This window comes from Globicephala melas, chromosome 2, assembly GCF_963455315.2.
Source record: "Globicephala melas chromosome 2, mGloMel1.2, whole genome shotgun sequence".
Lineage (NCBI taxonomy): Eukaryota > Metazoa > Chordata > Mammalia > Artiodactyla > Delphinidae > Globicephala > Globicephala melas.
This window is the reverse complement of record NC_083315.2, coordinates 129,281,447-129,301,109: the sequence shown is the minus strand read 5'-3', so window position 1 is coordinate 129,301,109 and position 19,663 is coordinate 129,281,447. Positions and strand designations below refer to the sequence as shown.

The 19,663-nt window shown below is 45.7% G+C and overlaps 1 protein-coding gene and 1 pseudogene across 2 annotated transcripts in view; one reads left to right on the top strand and one right to left on the bottom strand.

Moving 5' to 3' along the window:
- The window catches only part of LOC115852087 (TLE family member 5 pseudogene), a 130,491-nt pseudogene extending 121,405 nt beyond the window's left edge, over positions 1–9,086 (bottom strand).
- A 9,113-nt stretch (positions 9,087–18,199) lies between these two features.
- The window catches only part of NID2 (nidogen 2), a 78,657-nt gene continuing 77,193 nt past the window's right edge, over positions 18,200–19,663 (top strand). For both annotated transcript variants that reach the window (XM_030854969.2, XM_060294816.1), the window contains exons 1-2: positions 18,200–18,458; positions 19,127–19,435. In XM_030854969.2, the coding sequence (XP_030710829.1) occupies positions 18,228–18,458; positions 19,127–19,435 (540 nt within the window). In that variant the 5' untranslated portion in view covers positions 18,200–18,227. The remainder of the gene's footprint in view (positions 18,459–19,126; positions 19,436–19,663) is intronic.

The following is a 19,663-nucleotide window of genomic DNA, read 5'->3' as shown; positions in this document are numbered from 1 at the left end:
ATTCAGAATTATGGATAGAATCTGATTAAAATTGGAAACATACACCAAAGTTGGTCATTTTTGTTAAGATTCATTCTCAAGCCATTATTTCTGGCAAAAATCTATTAGCAAGACTAATAGTCTATAAAGACCACTCCTAGTACATTGCAGTAAAGCCATATCCTTTGTATAGAGAATATGTGTTTTAATTCTTTTTTTTTTTTTCCCTGTGGTACGCGGGCCTCTCACTGCCGCGGCCTCTGCCATTACAGAGCAACAGGCTCCGGACGCGCAGGCTCAGCGGCCATGGCTCAGGGGCCCAGACACTCCGCGGCATGTGGGATCCTCCCGGACCGGGGCACGAACCCGTATCCCCTGCATCGGCAGGCGGACCCTCAACCACTGCTCCACCAGGGAAGCCCTGTGTTTTAATTCTTAATAGCAGGCATTTAATCATTAAAATTAAAGTTAAAAAGAAGGAGACATAGAACATCTCTCTTTTGCAGTGCTCCAGTGTTTATCTGATCAATTAGAAGATGAGTCTTATCAACCCTGACCCTCGGGATCTATTAAGGTATGAGTTTTGTGTGAGTATGATTACCTGGACGCTTCGTACTCGGCTCATTCAACCTAGCCCTTTCAGGCTCGTGGCCATAGAACCATGGGCTAAAGAACAGTCAAAAGCAACTGCAAGCAACTGTTGTCATTCCTGTCTTTATAAGGAAACGGAGAGCAGGATCAGTGTCAATAGCCGTCATATCAGACACCTGCCTCAGGCCTTACCTGGTCTTGTTCAAGCCTCCCCTGTGGGGACCAGCACTGCTGTGGGCTCAGGCAAACTTCATGCAGGTGCCCCCTGCCAGGGCTCCCCCTTCTCTATATGTTGTACCCCCCTTGTCTCCAGCCCCTTAGCTTCCCTACTGTTGCTGAGGTGTGGGACAGGCCCTGTTTGGTACTCACACATGCAGACCTGAAAGTGCGGAAGGCAGTAATGCTCCATGGGGCGAACTTTTGACCTAGAGGAAGGGAACTGGTGGATAAATTCATCCTCCTTCATCCCTACCCGACACACAGCTTATATCATGGCTTTTTAAATAAGGACAGTCCTGACCGTATCAAAGCATCAGTTGAATTTAATGGCACAAAACTCTATCGAGTTTCCTTCCGTAGGCTCTCCTTCCTCCTGCCTCTCTCTCCTTGTCTCTCGTGCCTGCTCCCTGAACGTGCATCCCTAATAAAGTAGGGACATAGAAAGCAGCTCTGGGCTCTACTTTCTGGGGAACTCAGGTTAAGCCAGTAGAGTAGCTAGACCTAAAATCTACCTGTTCCTTGTATAAAACATGGGGTTGAGAAACCCAGTCTCATAATTAATAACGGAGAAAAGAGATACAGAGGTTAGAGGAGACATTTAATAATTATATTTAACACATTTAATAAATAAAAATTGTAATTTGGGGAGATGAGAAAAATTCCTTATTTAAAACAGGATAGGCTGAAGTCTGTGTTCTTCTAGGAAGGAGATGTAGGTTTAGGAGGATGGGGTGTGTCCTCTTTATCTTTTTAGCTCTTGCACCTCCTTTATGCTGACTGTAGAGTATATGCTCAATTGACACTTGCTGAATGAAAGGAGGAGAGAAAGTGATAGAGATATTTTAAAGTTGTGCAGAGGAGGTATGGTCAGAGGGCAAGTTGAAGGCAGGGAGTCAAGAGGAACAGGCGTGTCTCTAAAATCTGCCGGGCTGGGGCTATGAGCAAATCTGAATCTCTAACGCCTCGTGGTATTGTACTTTACCTACCTGAAGGGAAGCTGTAGGCCAGGGGACTTGAGGTACTCAATTTCTGAGCATCTGTGATCTCGATTCCTTCTCTGTAGAACGAGAGCATTGAATGACATAACCTTTTTTTTTTTTTTTGCGGTACGCGGGCCTCTCACTGTTGTGGCCTCTCCCATTGCGGAGCACAGGCTCCAGACGCGCAGGCTCAGCGGCCATGGCTCACGGGCCCAGCCGCTCCGCGGCATGTGCGATCTTCCCGGACCGGGGCACGAACCCGCGTCCCCTGCATCGGCAGGTGGACGCTCAACCACTGCGCCACCAGGGTAGCCCGACATAACCATTGATGGATCTACTCATTCTTAGTATGCTGTGATTCACTTCTCTAGGCTTTTCAGAGAGGGGGTCGTGGGGAGGCAGGAGCACTGGGCAGTGGGAAAAGCCTAGGTCAGTCTCAGTGGTGAATAGTGGAATAAGCAACCAAAGAAAGGGTTCTGAGTAGCAATTAGGACCCAGCTAATGTTGTATGACCACAGCCAGGCCCGGCAACCTGAGATTGTGAATGGAAAAGTCAAGGGCTGGAGAGATCCAGAGAAGGCTGATGATGCTGGGAGGCCTACAGAGTCAGACCCTGGGGTCCAGCCTCTGCACGGGATGAAGTGAATCCAGAAGGAGGTCAGTGTTCCTAAAAAATGGAAGGGGAGGTGTATTGCCATGTGGGAATTCGGTTCAAGGTTAGCTTGAAGAAGCAGAATTCCAACAGTCAATGCAGAGGAGGAGACTCAAAGTTTAAGGTCTTGGACTTGAAAAGTTGCAGACTGGGAAAATTGCACTCGGACGGAAGTAAAAACAATCTGAGCTCTAGACACAGTTGGTTAATAAGCTATGCAACCGTAGAAGAAGATTTCACCCCTTGGAGTCCTGTCCGTGGAACAAAGTGCAATTTTAAGGTTCTCTTTGTCTTTCATCTTGCATGGTAATGGGACAGTGGTGGTACAGCTCGTAGTACTGTTGTGCTGGGGAAATTCTATATAGGTATAAAGAGGCAGCTGTCCACAGAAAATCTTGATTTTACCCTGCTAGAGGGGACATCTGTGGGCGTCTGGGCTCTTCCTGCAGTATGGCAAGGAGGACCTCAGGCCCAGGCCCTTCATCCACATGCCTCTGAACCTCAGATTTTTATATTTTGAATATTCCTTTCTCTGGACTCTCTGCATTTGAATTTTTGGAAGCCTGTTGCATCTCAAGTTTTTAGCTTTTTTTTAAACAAAAAGGATGAAAAACTTAAGAGAGTCTAAGGAGGAAGATTCTCTTGCTGGTGTTGCATCAGATTCTTTTCTCTGGGGGAGGCCTGCTGTTGAGGCAGCCTGGGGTGGGTTGAAAAGGTTGTAACGTGTGCTGGCTTGGGGCCCAACATTGTTGAAAAATGCTCAGAGGAGACTCAGAGCACTTAGACTTTTGGCTTTAAAACTGCCTGTGTTTAGATGTTCAAATTTGTTTAAATATTTTCTCAGAGACAATAAAAGAACTTGAATAGAAATTTTTTCCATGAAACAAAGCCTTTCCTAACCTAGGCTGACAGACTCTTTACAACAATAATAACAACCACTCTCATCTATTTTTTGATGTATAATGTTTGCTAGGTCTTAGGTCCTGTTCTAAGTGTTTCACATACTTTATCTCATTTAATTTTTTCAACAGTCTCCAAACTGAGTACTATTATCCTCACTCAAAGGTGAGGAAGCAGAGACTCAGATGGCTTGAGTCTACTATATACCAGGGTGAACTAGTAAACTTCAGAGTTTAGGTTTGATTACAGAGTCAATTTGTTTGACTTAAAATCCTGGTCTCTATCTGTGGTATGCTGGCGAGTGTCCAACAGCCGGCTCTTTGGGAGGGGAGGGGAGGTCTGCTTTATAGCGCTTGCCAGTTTCCTGGAGTGTAAATACCCCCAACCATGGCTGATTTCAAGCTACCTACTTGACCTCACCAAGCATGGAGTTGGGAAGAAATACATAAAATCGACTCTTGCTGGTATCAGCCGCCTCCAGCACACCACAGCTTACTTTGTTTGTTATATTGTCATCAAACACATTTTGGAGCCTGGAGCTAACTTGTATCACCCACGATTTAATGATAAGGTCCGCAGTCTCTCTACTCTTCATGTACCCCCTAGATTTATTTTTGGAGGGGGCCTTCTTGGGACATTAAGACAGAGTACTTACCCTGGCCAGACACTGCCCTAAAGACTTTTCTCACCTAATTTTCCCTACAGCTATTTTGAGGATACTGCTGTTGTCTTCCTTATTTCACAAAATGAGGAAACAGGTGCTCAGAGTGCTCAAGGAATTTGGTGAAGGTCACACAGCTCACAAGTGAGTGAGGTGTGGCTAGACCAAGGCTAGACCTGAGTCTATGAATCCTGATGAACTTTTAGGGAGGAACGGGGAAATAAATAAGAGGTTGGAGAGATTAATGTGTGCCAAGCAAGGTTGGACATAGATGAAGTTTTATCTATATGATGGAAAAAAAAAAAAGCTGTCATTCACTGGTATCTGGGTGATAGCAAACATCAGAATGATTGGCTGTATTTCCATTTTTATGATCTGGATAATCTGGGAAAAAGCAATTGCGGTTCAGTAAACATATGGAGGAATTGAAGGGTCTTGATTGAGTCTGCCTTCGGCCACATCAGCTACATGATCTTGGATGTGTCCCTTGACCCTTCTTGGCTTTGACTGTCTCACTTCTGAAACAGTTGAACAGGCATCAATGGAGACAATGTAAGTGAATGGCATTTATGATCCAAATGTTTACATAATATTAAGTATGGGGATTGAACAGACACAGCTGGACAGAAGGAACTTCCTTTTATTCACAGCCTTTGAGCTTTCAGGAAAAATGTTAAAAGTTGAGAATTAGCTCAATTATTGTATAATTTGGGGTTCAGTGATAAAAAGATGATATATAATTTCTTTCATCTTTAAGGGCTTTAAAAACTAGGTCCAAGATAAGTGTATTTTTCATGGAATTAAAAAGTTGTGAACTTATGAATGAATATCCGGAACCAGTCTTCTCCAGGAGAACTGGGTCTAGTTGTGTTATTCTGTTTCTTAGACTGTTTGGTTCTTGCTGATTTTAAGTTTAGGTTAGAAAACCACCTGAATCCAAATGGACTAAACGGTTGTTCCTGGGCCCTTCTTAGAGCTGTCACCCTAAATTCACATTGCATGGTAATGGTAGGTATATCTAGCCAAAGGCTTATGAGAATTTTCTCACACATTGATACGTGCAAGTCACAAGCAGTCTTAGGTTAAGACTGATGCTTAAGGAATTAAATCCTGTACATTCTCCTTTGACCAGAAGGAATGTTGAGAAAGAAAAGTATGGCTCTGTTTCCCCACGTATGCGATAAAGTCTGAGACTTGCAAAAGAGCTTAAGTAGTACAACTTGTGTAAGAAGAATTCTTTGGGTGTAGTTAGTATAAACAGAGGGTCCTTGGCATGAACAGAGCCTAGGCAGCTGCAAAAGATTTGCTTAGAAAACCAAAAGATTAAATACTCTTAGAAAGGAGAGAGAGGAAATACCCACTAGGGTCTCTGATATTTCCTTTTTCTTTCCTACTTCTCAATAGCCTTCTAAGATTAAATATGCCTATCTATGGCTATTAAAAAAAAAAAAACAACCAAAAAACCAAAACAAGAAAACCTCTTCTACTTAAGAATAATCATATTGTCAGCATTTCCCCCTAATTTCCTTAAATTTAAACAAGCATGGGGGTCTCAGTTTTAGTCACAAGAAATAAATCATTTACATTCCCTTGCCTTCATATCTATTCTTTATGAAATCATTCATAAAAGGACACTGGTAGTAATTTAACCCCCGTGAGAATATTATGAGTTAATAGGAGTGATTGATGCAGAAAGGAAGGGCCTTTAAGTGAAATAATTAAATGCACATACCAAAATCAGTTTGTTTAATATGGAAAACTGTGGTAAGCAATAATACAATGTAATAAATTTCTTTGTAGTCTTGCTATTCCCTATGATAGAGCAGCTACCCATATGCCAAGTTTCTTAAGACACAAACATGAAATTAACCGGACCTTGTTTTATATTTCCACATAATTTTTTTCAACTGGTTGCGTCTTCTTAAAATAGTCCTTATTGCTGCAACGAAGTTCTCAGTTCAAAGCTGGGAAGTGTGCAGTGTATAATTTCATCAGGAAGTTGGCACAACTTTAAAATTTTATGACAATATAGTAGAAATACTAATTGCTATTATGTTTAAAAATACGAGATTGTCAAAATGTGACTTTTTGGACTTAAAATCAGAAAAATTTCTATTTGATTAGAAAATATAACACAAGGCAATTGAACACCACAATGTGGAAAGCTATCCAGGATTATTATTAAGTGAGTAAAAGCAAGTTTTCAAACAGTACGTATAAAATGCCACCATTTTTGCACTTCTATAAATACTGTATATGTTAGCATATACATGGAGGAATAGACACTAAGGTGTTAACAGTAGCTATGACTAGAAGCTAAAATTATTAAAGGAAACTTTGGTATTCAATATAACATATTTCTGTAACATTTAAATTTTTTATAACAAGCATGTATCACATTTGAAACCAGGTAAAGACTGTTTTTAAAATCTGTATATACAGATGGCAGATAAGCATATGAAAAGATGCTCAACATTGTTAATAATTAGAGAAATACAAATTAAAACCACGGTGAGCTACCACAGCACATCTATCACAATGGCTAAAGTAAACAATAGTGGCAACATCAAATGCTGGAAAGGATGAGGAAAACCCGTATCATTTAGACATTGCTGATGGGAATGTAAAATGGTACCACAACTCTGGAAAACAGTTTGACAGTTTGGTTTAAAGTTAAACAGACACTTAGCATATGACCCAGAAATTGCACTCCTAGGACAAAAGAATGAAACTTATTTTCACACAAACACCTGTACATGAATGTTTATAGCTGCTTTATTCATAATCAGCAACATCTGGAAACAGCTCAATGTCCTTCAGCTAGTGAGTGGATAAAGAAACTGCAGTACACCCATAAAATGGACTACTCAGCAGTAAAAAAGAATAATGTACAGGTACATGTACCAACATAAATGAATCTGAAATGCATTATGCTAAGTGAAAGAAGTCCAGCTCAAATAGCTCTGTGATTTCATTTATATGACATTTGGAGAACAGATTAGTGGTGTCTAGGGCTGAGAGGTGGGGTGAGGGAAGTGGATGCACTGGGCAATGTTTTAGGGTGATGGAACTTTCTGTCTCTTGATTGTGGTAGTGATCATACAGCTCTAAGCTTTTGTCGAAACTCGTAGAACTGTACACCAAAAAAGCGAAATTTACTGTACGTACGTTTTAAATTTATTTATTTATTTATTTATTTATTTATTTTTGGCTGTGTTGGGTCTTCGTTTCTGTGCGAGGGCTTTCTCCAGTTGCAGCGAGCAGGGCCCACTCTTCATCACGGTGCGCGAGCCTCTCACTGTCGCGGCCTCTCCCGTTGAGGAGCACAGACTCCAGACGCGCAGGCTCAGTAGTTGTGGCTCACGGGCTTAGTTGCTCCGCTGAATGTGGGATCTTCCCGGACCGGGTCACGAACCCGTGTACCCTGCATCTGCAGGCGGATTCTTAACCCCTGCGCCACCGGGGAAGCCCCTGTATGTACGTTTTTGTTTGTTTGTTTGTTTGTTTGCGGTACGCGGGCCTCTCACTGTTGTGCCCTCTCCCGTTGCGGAGCACAGGCTCCGGACGTGCAGGCTCAGCGGCCATGGCTCATGGGCCCAGACGCTCGGCGGCATATGGGATCCTCCCGGACCAGGGCACGAACCCGTGTCCCCTGAATTGGCAGGCGGACTCTCAACCACTGCGCCACCAGGGAAGCCCTGTATGTACGTTTTAAAATAGCTATTAAAACAGAAAAATGTTATTGAAAGAAAAAGATCTAATTAGTGTTTTATGAGAAAAATATATATTTCTTCACAAGTCTCTATTCATCCTGTAAATTTTCTGGGTAGAGTTAAGAGAGACTGCTTTTAAATTGACAAAGGCAGTTGCCAAGTGTGAATGAACTGTGATTCTCTTGCTACTTGAGGAGAGATTGGGAGTTCAGAGCCATCACTTGCAAACTCTCTTTATAAATGAAAACTGTGTGAAGTGTAGGTCAGTGCTCAGTTCTTCAGGAGTGGATGATACAGATGTGGAAGATGTATGTCCATTAAGGCTTTAACCCCCTTCACGCCTGAGGGTTGCCTTTCCCCCACCCACCAATTAGATGCAAAACGTTGTTTCATCCTACTTGTCTTAAATTCCTATGCTCCTTCTTCCTTTTATTAAAACCATGAGTATAGAAGCCCTTGAGGGCCACAGTAAGCAAGGTTCTCTCTCCTGTGACAGTTTCATGGAACCTAACTGTGTATATCTGCCTGAGCTCCAAAATGTACAATGGAATGCTTTGGTGGGCGGCGTGAGAATAATCTCTTTAGCAGTTAGCATGGTATTTGCCAAATATAAAGCAATGTTTTCAATTACATTTTTCCTTTAAGTGTGTGTGTATTATGGAAGGGCAATTTAAAAAAAACTAGGAAAAAGAAGGAGGAGGAGAAGGAGAAAACAACACAAGAAAATCTGCTGGCCTGAGGCCAGAAGGCTGAATTTTTCTTGGTTGCGTTCATTTCCCAGCTCAGCGTAGAGATGAGGCCTGTCCTATTCACGTGGCTTATTAATGAGTCAGGCTTTGGGTTGTAAATAGAAGGGCCAAAACAGATCATTCCAGGTAAGTGAGTCTTTAAAATGGCACCCTAAGTAATGGTTAGGATGCACCAGATGTTCTTAGTGAAGTCACCACTTCACAGAACGGCTTACCCAGGAGTCTCAGCTGAAGGAAGCGCCCTTCCCCAAATGCCTATCATTTTATTTCCCTTCTTGGAATAGAACACCTTCCCCCCCACCCCGCCCCTGCCCCGTCGGAAAATAACATTGGGAAGCTACCATTCCGCTTATGTGATTCTGTTATTCTGTTTACTGTGGCTGCCAGATGCTTCAGTTAAGGGCTAAAAGGTGGTCTTTCCAACCGAAACTATCAAGTGAATGCTTCCACGTTGAAGTCAAGGGAACAGGGGTCTATTAAGTCCTTCCCGTATACCTTGTCTTTGAAGAGATCACAGCCAGAGAGTTCAGCAGAGTACATCACCAGCACTTTGAACTGATCTGAGAGAGGATGCTTCTTCCCATCATCTCTGTTTATTGCCGGCACTGCGTGGGGCACAAAGGGCTGGAGCTTTGGCTCCATGGTTGCTAGCCTGGGAACTTGAAACTTGATTCTCTTCCTGCTACGATGTGTGAACGAGAGACTGAAACTTTGTCACACTAAAGCAAGGGGATTGGAGTACAGGATTTCTTGGGCCCCTTCCAGTTCTAAAAGGCTATGAGTCTATGAAATAAGAGGAGAAAAACATATGAAACCCAATGAGATCAAATCAGTAATGGAGTTCAAGGATACATAATGCTCAGGACTGTTCCTGAATCATGAACTCACCTGTCCATCAGGATACTGCTCATTGAATATATAGAATAAAAATTAAAGAAGTGGCAAAGCGGTGACGAAGGACCCTATTAAAGGACAATTTAGAAGGATGGAGATGTTTAAAATTCTAGGACACATGGTATAATGATGATACTCAAGCTTTTGAGGTAGCCTGCCCAGGTTTGAATTTCAGCCTCGGTACTTGGTAGTTGTGTATCCTTAGCTAAATTGCTTTTCTGGGCCTCATCAGAATGTAAAAAATTCATCAGGTGTAAAAAGAAATAATAATATTTTCCTCAAAGAGTTGCCATGAGGATTAAATGAAGTAATGCACGCTTGCCTGGATCATGAAACATTTGAAGTAGATTGCCAGCACTACTGCTGCTACTACTGCATAGAGTATATAGTGAATGATAATACTCCAGAACTACATAGAGCAGCGGATGGTGGTAGTGGGACGGCACTGGTGGAGTAACTAAGGTACCAGCCTTGGCATGCAAAGTCTAGGGTTTTAGTTCAAGGTAACACAGAAGCAAAGAACGTGGCCACAAACAAATTCCACAGTGTCAGTGCCACTGGGCATGTACTACCATTTACTAGCTAGGCAACTTCTGGCCATGTCTCCCGACCTCTCCAAGGTCTCCCCTGAAGATACTAATGCTTGCCTCTCAGGATGTTGGAATGAACTGCATGAGATAATGCATGTGAAATCGTGCACTGTAAACCACAAACTCCTCTACTGATGTAAGGATTGTTATGACCTAGTAAGATAATGAATGAAAACCTATGACAGAAGTCTTTCTAAAATGATACATCCATTTCTCTGACATGTCTTTGCTTTTTTTTTTTTTGATGACATCTACAGGAACATGTATTACTGATAGACAAAACATTAACTGTCTGTGGTGCTTTATCATTTTTACCTGCTTTGCATAACCTCCTTTCATTCGCACAACCTGAAAGGTGCGTAAGCTATCTGTCTTCATCCTGACCCTGTGCTTAGTTCTAATCAGCGTCTTCCTCCCCAGCTGCCGTGGTCTGGCCTCTGCTCCCCCTCCCCGCTTTTCACTCATGCCATGTAGTTATTACTGCAAGCAGATGTAAGAATAATATCCAATGCTCCTCTTGAATGGTAAGTCAAGGGAAGCCTTTGAACAAGGAGGGCACATATTCAGGTATTTTAGGAAGCTTACTTAACAGCAGCTGAACTCTGACAGACTGGAACTTGTGAGCTAAGACTGGGTGGATTAGAGTGTTGTTTAATGACAAGGAGAGGTGGTAAGTGCCTGGACTTGAGTGACGGCAGGGAGGATTGGAAGGGGGTAAAAGACTGGAGAACAGGAGGCAGGAAATAAATCTACAGAATTTTATTCGTTCAGTAAATATTTATGGAACACTTACCATGTGTCAGGTATTACATTAGGGGCAGGGAATACACCAGTGAGCAAAAAAGACAAAATCTTGATCTCTGTGAATCTGTGGTCTGTGGCATTTGTCAAGTACTTGGATGTACATGGAAAGGGAAAGCGAGAAGTCAAACAGAGGCGGCTGAGGTTTCAGCTTGAGTGTCTGGGGACATGGCGTCACAGTTGACAGCAATGAGAGGCAGGAGGAGGACTGGGTTGGTGTGAAAGGTGACACATTCGTTTTCCGCACAGTGAACTTGGAGAATTGCTATAGAATTAAAATGCTTTCCTGAAAGGAAATGAGCTCAGGATTAACTCTTGGGTTCTGTGACTGGCACCATGTGATCTATGTGGAGTTGTACAGTTTAATCAATGTTTTGTTTTTTTCTTTTTTTTTTTTTTTCGGTACACGGGCCTCTCACTGTTGTGGCCTCTCCCGTTGCGGAGCACAGGCTCCGGACGCGCAGGCTCAGCAGCCATGGCTCACGGGCCCAGTCGCTCCGCGGCACGTGGGATCTTCCCGGACCGGGACACGAACCCGTGTTCCCTGCATCGGCAGGCGGACTCTCAACCACTGCGCCACCAGGGAAGCCCTTAATCAATGTTTGATTCCCAGAGACCCCCAGATTAGACTGGAGTTACTTACTTATTCCTGGTCCTGAATTTTAGGAGGCATTTTTCTTGTGAACCTTATATGAGAAAATTCATTAAAATAGTATCATTAAGTGTAGCTTTATAAAAAGATACTGAAATGTTTATCAAGTTGATTTTTCTCATAAAGACCTTCCATAAAAGTTGAAAGCATAAAATTAAATCTTAACTCAGTCAAGGTATTTTTTGGAAGCAGTAAGATAACATAACCCTACTGCATTGTTTTCTGATGACATAACTTAGTACAGTGAGGGAATGTAGAGAATATATGTCCTGTAGGCTGTGTTTCAAATATCAGATGTATCTGGGAAACTACTGCTGAGGGTGGATTTTGGTTATTTTCAGATCAGATTCTCTGCCTGGTACCTGACACAGCAATGTTCAGTGTGGCAAATCAAAAAAAAGCTCTGGAGGCCACAGACAAACACTAACAGAGTTGCACTGCCTGGGTTTGAATTCTGGTTTCAACCCTTGCTGGCTTAGTTTTTGGTCAAGTTGCTTAATCCCTCTCGCCTCAGTTTCTTTATCTGCAAAATGGACGTGTACAATGGATTAATGAAATCATTCTTATCCAGTCCTTAACTAGAACCTGGTACATTATAAAGGTTCAGTTAAGGCTTGCCATGGTTATCTTTGGCTTTATTAGCATTGGTCTGACTCATGCACTAACTTCTAGAGGAAGTGACAATGGCCAGCAGGTCACATGCGGCAGAAACAAGGTGATTCAATTCGGTAAGAAGCACAGGATGTCTAGGAAAGTAGCACAGATGAAGCCAAGGACAACAGCCTCTGGAAACACGGCCACAGCCACTACCCAGTGAGACAGCGCACACTGAGATCACTCCCGGGCAGTCACTCAACTCATTAGAAGTTGACCAGCCCTTATTTATTCAGCATTGTGTTAGACAGCTGTGGGAGTCTTAAAGGAAGTGAAAAGCAGGACCTTTGAGGAACTTACCGTCTGGGTAGGGAGAGAAGTCTTTGGGAAGGAGCTGCATGCCGATGTTATAGTAATTAAATGCTAACTTATACTTGGGGTAGTCACAGGAGGAAAGGGAGCAGTATTGGCCTTTCTGCACTATTCTTTCTATAGGCATCTAATGCCATCAACCGGAATACCTTCAAATATAATCAGCGGTGGGAATCTTGTCTACCGACATAAAAGCCACACCTTTTAATTTCTACTTTCCCCGCAACAATCCAGAATATAATTAATATGTGAAGAAGCAGGGAGTGGGTTGTTCGGGAAAAAGTACAGGAGTTAAGAAAGATTTCTTTGCAACACTTTTTCCCCCTTCAAATCAACAGTGGTTTACTAAACAGCCCAGAGGGTTGTAGCAGGTACTGTGCTAGACCCATGAGATTTAGAATATGAGGAAGATCCGATCCTACCCTCGAGCGCTGGTTCACATTCTAGTGGCCAGGTGGGACTGTCAAGGCCTATCTCTCTTTCCGTGCTCAGGCTTGTGGTAAAGACAGTCTGAAATAGACATTAGAGTGCATAAGAAAAAAGAACACAGAAGAGTGCCATTACAACCAGATGAAGGGACAGACATTAAAAGGCCATTTCAGTATTTTCAGTGAGGAGCTAAGACAGGAGTGTGCCCAGGTGTCACAGCCACGCAGAGGAGAGGTTCTCTGCCAGATTTGGGGAGGCTGCCCATGTGATGTGATGTCTGCACTGAATCTTGAAGGGAAGGAGAGACCATCAGGAGATGGGCAGGGTGTTCCAGTCCAGAAACAGCATGACCAGAGGAACACCAGAAGGAAAATACTTGTGTGGACGGGGAACTAGAAAGAGTTGGGTGTTGCTAAAGGTGTAAGCAGGAAGGGGCAGGAGATGACAGATGAGGCCAAGCCGTGAGGGCCCTTCCAGATTATGATTCACCCTAAAGGTGAGGGAGAGCCACCAGAGGGTCTTAGACAGGAATATGTGATGGTCAGATTTGTAGTTTAGATACACATAGAGGAAGGATTTAGCAAAGTATCTGTTAGGATTGGGTACTGCTGTGTGGAACAGTGCTTAAGCCAACAGGGTTTATTTTCTAAGTCTGGAGGTAGGCAGTTCCTCACTGGCTAAGACACTCGCATCCGTGTTGTCTTTTTGCTCTGCTATCCTTTAGTCCTCACAGTTGTCACCTCATGGCCAGAAGATGGCCGTCTGAGCTCAAAACAACACATCTGTTTTTAAGGACGCAAGAATAGGGAAAGATGCTACTCTTCCCTTTAATCACCAGTGTCAAAGCCCTCCCAGGGACCACCACTTTGAGCAAACTACTGGTGGTCAGGTTAGGACTACACTAGCTGGCCACCTCTAGCTGTAAGAGAAGCTGGGAAATCAGTGACCTTCTTATGTAGTAGATTTGGGCAAGGGAGGAGGTTGGGAAAAAGTGGTAGTTATTAGGTATGGTATGTAGCTAACCTGTAGTTTCTGCCACAAAAGCTAGCAGGTGGGAAATAATGAGGACCCCAAACAGGGCAATGGTAATAGAGAGGGAGTGGATACTGTTGCCATTAGCTGAAACTGAAAACTCAGAAATTCTGAGTAGTGGATCTCATTCTCTTAGATGTGGGTCTGAAGTATCATCCCAAGAGGATATTCAGCAGGGAGTTGGATATAAATGAAAAACTCAAGGGAAGACTTAGGGCTTGGGATATATTTGGAGGTCATTCAAATGTAGGGCATCCCACCCACATTGTAATGACCTTCAAATATATCCCAAGCACTAGGAATTTCTAAGTAGTGAATGGTTTTTCATAGGCCTAACATAATTTTCAATCAATCCTGAGTCTGTGGAGATGTGCAAATTTGCACAACTCTATTTTCTCTACCTGCTAGAATGCCCAGCCTGGAATTTAATGGAGAGTAAAGTCATGTAGAGAATCACTGTGTGCAACAAGAACCAGAACATTTTCTGCCAAGGCCACCTCCAACACAAACATGTACACACACCAGTCCGTGCTATACATAGAACTTGGCCTTGAATACTAAAATCTATTTGCCATACCATGGAACAAATGTGTTTTCATTCTCTTGATTAAAATAACAGGAAATGTCATCATTCTTGAAGTCATGGTATTTATAACAGAAATATAACCACAAGTGTGTATATATATATATATATATATATAAAACTTTGGAAACTCTTGCCAGGCATCTGGTACCACCCCTGGGTTGGGATAAAAACTCCTGCACTTGAGAATCTTACCTCTCAAGCAATTACTCTGAAGATCCAATCCAAGAGGACTAAAAATGTCTAGAGAAGGAGTCCTCTATAACTTCCAGCCTGGAAGGGCCTCTGCCTCTTTAGCTAGTCTGGCAGGTCATGGAAATTCTACTCTGGAGCTGGGGATACAAGAGAAATATTTTTTTCAGTATTTACTTTGACCAGTGAAATAGCTATGACAGATTTTTTTCTTTTCATCAAGACCCGAAGTGACATTTTAAAGGAGAAACCACTCTTTGGGTACCATAGAGTCTTTTAAAAACAATATTAGAATAAGAGCTCAAAGGAGTGTCTGCTCAAGCACAGCTGTCCAAAGCTTCATATTTCAAAAAGGATTTGGCCACTTTAATGCAGACAGGAGTCAGGACTGCTCATTTCAGCCTCTTCCCTGTTGGATCTACTTCTTCCTATTCAGATAACGTCAGATCCAAACCTAGTGACAGCCTCTCAGTTCAAGGGCAATTTTTGCCCATTTTGCTGTTAAATGCATGCTAAATTGCAGCATTGCTCCTTTTTTTCCCCCCATATTTATGCTTTGTTTTTGCAACTGCTTATGAGATCTGTAAGGTCAAGGGTCACATCTTGAGCTCTGTTATTTCTTGCCGAGTTGTGTTTGTCGTGGTAAACTCCCAGGAAATAGTTGCTGAATGGACGAATGAATGAAAGAATGACAAAAACTGGAGAGCAGTGGTAGGTGAGTCGCTAGGCAGCCTGGTAAAGAGGATTACAAAACTCAGGTCAGATTAGCAGGAAAGGTGGTGTAGGGACAAGAATGTTTCATTTGAGCTGCAGACATGGATCCTAGGCCTAGGTTGCCTTGCTTGGCTTCACTCATTCAACAAATATTTCTTTAAGGGTCTTCCAGCGAGCCAGGCTGGAGTTGTAGCAGGCCCTGAATGAGATCAAGTCCCCTCCCTCCAAGTGTTGTAGTGGTAGGGAGGGGGCTATGAGGAGACCAGGGATGGCAGGAGATATGATAATGACAAGTGCTGGGCACATGGAGCAGAGAAGGGGCTTCTATGTTAGACTGGTTTCCAGGAAAGCTTCCTGAAGAGAAGGGTTTTGATTCAAATCTTGAATACGTTTTTGGCTAGATGAGATTGATTGGAAAGAACATTATAGGTAGAGGGACTAGCATGTGGGGATGTTCCAAACCATATAATAGGAGGTTGCATTTGAGAACTAAAGTCTCAGCTGAAAGGCCAGGGGTGGCCAGAGCTGAAGTTAAAGAGGTAGTCTTGAGCTGCCTTGCAGAAGGCCTTGTGGCAGTGTGATTTAGAGCTAAAGAGCAGAGGTTTAGAAATCAGACAGAACTGAGTTCAAGTCACAGCCCTTATACTTACTAGCCATGTAGCAGTAACTGTTCTTTTTTTTTTTTTTACCCAGAAATCAAGTCTTGATTTCTTTAGCACAGTGTCTGTCTAGCTCTATCACTTATCTGTTGCTGCATAACAAATTATCCCAAACCATAACAGCTTAAAACAACACGGCTTTATTAAATTCTCAAGTACCTGTGGGTCTGGAATCTGAGCCCTGCTTAGTGAGGGTCCTCTGCTTCAGGGTCTCTCACAAGGCTGTAGTCAGAGTGTCAGCCAGAGCTAATGCGCCATCTCAAGACATGACTGGGGAAGGATCCACTTCCAAGCTCACTTACATGATTGTTGGCCGTGCCTTACGGATGTTGGCCAGAGCCTGCCCTCGGTTCCTTGCTATGTGGGCCTTTCCAGCATAATGGCTTGCTTCATCAAAGCCAGGGAGAGAGAGTCTGCTAGCAAGACAGATTTAGCCTAATCATTGAAATGATTTCTTATCCCTATTGCCACATTCTTTGGTTTAGAAGTTACTAGGCCAGCCTACTACTGCAGGGGAAGAGATTATGCAAGAGAGTGAACATCAGACACTGGGGATCATTGGGGGCCATCGTAGGGTCTACCTGACCCACTAACTTATGGCTTATCACCACTAAATAAATGTTAACTATTATTCTTCTCAGTTGAGAGATTTGCAAAAGCTACAGAAAGCCAGTGAAGGATTTCATATCAAGGAGTAACTTTAGGTGACCTTGGGCAAGTCAAGTCACCTCATGTCTTTGAGCTTCTAATTTCTCCTCAGTACAATGAAAATATCTGTCTCCAAAAGAAAGAACATGTATGCAAACACAAATGCATTTTTGTAACACCAAATATACAAAATCTCCACAGTCTGAGGAAGCAAACTGCTTTGGGGGCAATTTTCCATTTTGTGTTGATTCTGTGAGTCTCACAGTCTGATCTTTTCAAAGTTTTCAGGGCTTGTCCCTGTGGGCCGGTAAGGATTTGTATAACTGGAATAAACACCCACAAAAAGAAATCTGTTTTTTGAGCATCCCTTAAGGCATTTCCAAAGGTTTGCTTTTCCCTTCTTTTTAAATACCTTTGCTTCCAAGGACCCCATGGGGGTCCCGAGAGAGAAAACAGCCTATCTGGGAAATATCAAGCTCTTGATAGTAAAATTGGTAATAAAATCTCGTCGGGCTCCTGGAGCTTCGCAGCGGGGATGTTTATGGTAGATGGGGTTCCCGAACACCCTCGCAGCTGGTTTGGAGGTTGTGCGATTTCCCGTCCCGTGGAGAGCTCGGGTTACCACCTCCGTGGACGCTGTCAAGGGCAGCTTCCATGCCCGCGGGGAGCGGGCGAGAGACCCGGGGTCCCTCCACCGTGGCGCCTGACCCATTTCTGCTTGGTGTCCAAACCGGATGCCTCATTCCATGCCCGAAACAGAGCTGATCACACACTGTCGCGTTTCATGGCCTTCCCGGGTGCGGTTTTCCCCGGGGAAGGTAAACAACGCTCTTGACCCGAACTGGCAGGCATTTCGGCCCGGTGGCCCAGTCCTCCCGTGCGGTCCAGCTCTCCCGGGAGGCGGCCTTCGGGAGGGGGACGGAATTTAGGAGTCAGCCCCCCGGCTTCATACAAAGGCGCGCTTCTCCTCTGCGTCTCTGGGTGGAGCGATGAGGCCGAGGAAGCTGTGGCTGCGACACAGCAAAAGTGCCTTTTGCTTCTCGGCCCGAGAGCCAGACCTCGAGGGCGAGGGGCGCCCGGCACCCCAGGGCAGGGCACCATCCTCGCCTTGCCAGCCTGGCGGGGCACTTCGCGCCAGCCAGCAGCTGCACAAGCTGCCGCGAGGTCCCCCTTGGCGCTGAGGTCATCTCCTGCAGTGCTGCTGCCTTCGGACCGTGTGGGCCATTTGGTCCCGGAGGCAGGAGTCGCCGGCACCCCTGGGCAGCCCCGAGAGGAGGGTGAGAGTGACCCCGCGAGCTCTCGGGGAGCGGAGGCGGAGGAGAAGTGGTTCCGACCACCCCTGGCCGGGATGTTTCACCCCGCCAGCCCCGCCGGTCCGGTGACCACTGCCTTAGAAAACTTAAACGAGAACCAGATGTGGTGGCCGCTGTCGAACTTTCTCAGAACTGGCGATTGGTCCCGGGGCCAGGGCCGCAGCCAATCATCGCTCTGGGAGGGCCCGGAGTCCCGCCCCGCCCGGGACCCCGCCGGGATCCAGGTTGGAGGCCAGCGCGGCGGGGCTAGTGGGCTGGCTGGCGGGGCAGGGACGCGCTCTGCCGCGGGACAGCCCAGGGCCAAGAGAGCATGCGGGGGGACCGGGCGGACGGGCGGCCCGCGCTGCCGCCGCCGCCGCCGATGCTGCTGCTGCTGCTGCTGCTGCTGTCCCGGGCCGCGGCGCTGCACCCGGGCGAGCTATTCCCCTACGGGCAGTCGCGAGGGGACCAGCTCCTGCAGGAAGGCGACGACGAAAGCTCGGCTGCCGTGAAGCTGGCGCTTCCCCTGCGCTTCTATGAAGCCCAATTCAGCGAACTCTACGTAAGTTTAGCTTCTTCCTGGTGCGGGATTCTGTAGATTTCTTGCAGCTTCTGAACAGACGTCAGTGTAGTGCGGCTCTCAGCGAACCCCTGCCTTCCGAAGGGAGGAAATAGTCCGCACAGTCGGCTGTCCCCGAGCGCCCTCGGGGTGGGACCTGGCTTTGCAGCGATGCTGTTGCCGGACCCACTGCTTTCCCCTGCTTCAGGGGGGCGGGGGGAGGGGGTAAGAATTGTTCGCAGCCGCATAAGAGTCCCAGGCAGAAAAGAAGGTGGGATTGCTAAGCCGGCCAGTGGGGTTTCCAGTTAGGACAGCGAGGAGGCTGTGCACTTCTATAGAGCTGGGTGTTCCCTCCTCCGACCCGTAGCTTTTTTCCAGGGTTGTGCGGGAGATGAGAAGATAACGTGAACGAGTTTTAGGGCTCCTGGACCTATTGCACCGCGCTTGTGGGGTAGGGGTGACGGGTGGGACGCCGGTTGAAGTTGCGCTGGTCGCCCTGAACCAGGAATCGGGCTCCCAGCCGATGGGGAAGGGGAAACTTCATGCCCGGGGCGGTTCCCTTCCCTCTTTACGGAGCCAGGGTGGGCGCTCGCGTCCGGACCTGTGGTGGCCCTCCTTGGGCTTCCTGCAACGTACGCGACCGTCACACTTTTGTCCCGCTCGTCCCCCAGGTGGTCACCAACGGCATCATCTCCACCCAGGACTTCCCCAGGGAGACCCAGTATGTGGACGATGATTTCCCCACAGACTTCCCGGCCATCGCCCCTTTCCTGGCCGACATCGACACGAGTCACGGCAGGGGCCGGGTCCTTTACCGCGAGGACACCTCCCCGGCGGTGCTGGGCCTGGCCGCCCGCTACGTGCGTGCAGGCTTCCCGCGCTCCGGCGCGCACTTCGCCCCCACCCACGCCTTCCTGGCTACCTGGGAGCAGGTGGGCGCCTACGAGGAGGCCACGCGCTGGGCCCCGCCCTCGGGAGAGGTAAGCGACCAGGGATGCTTGCTTGGCCTCTGTGCCAACCGAGGAAATGGGCTTGGCTTCTGGGCTGGAACCCAGGGACTGGCTTGAAATTTTTCCGGAGTCTGCTCTCCCGCTAAATCTGATGCATAGTTTGGCGGCACCAGGGCTGAAGTGGCTCGGAAGTGAAGAAGGCTGTTTTCTCCAAGCTTTCTCTGAGGGTCTGAGAGGTCACTCTTGCAAGGAGAACTG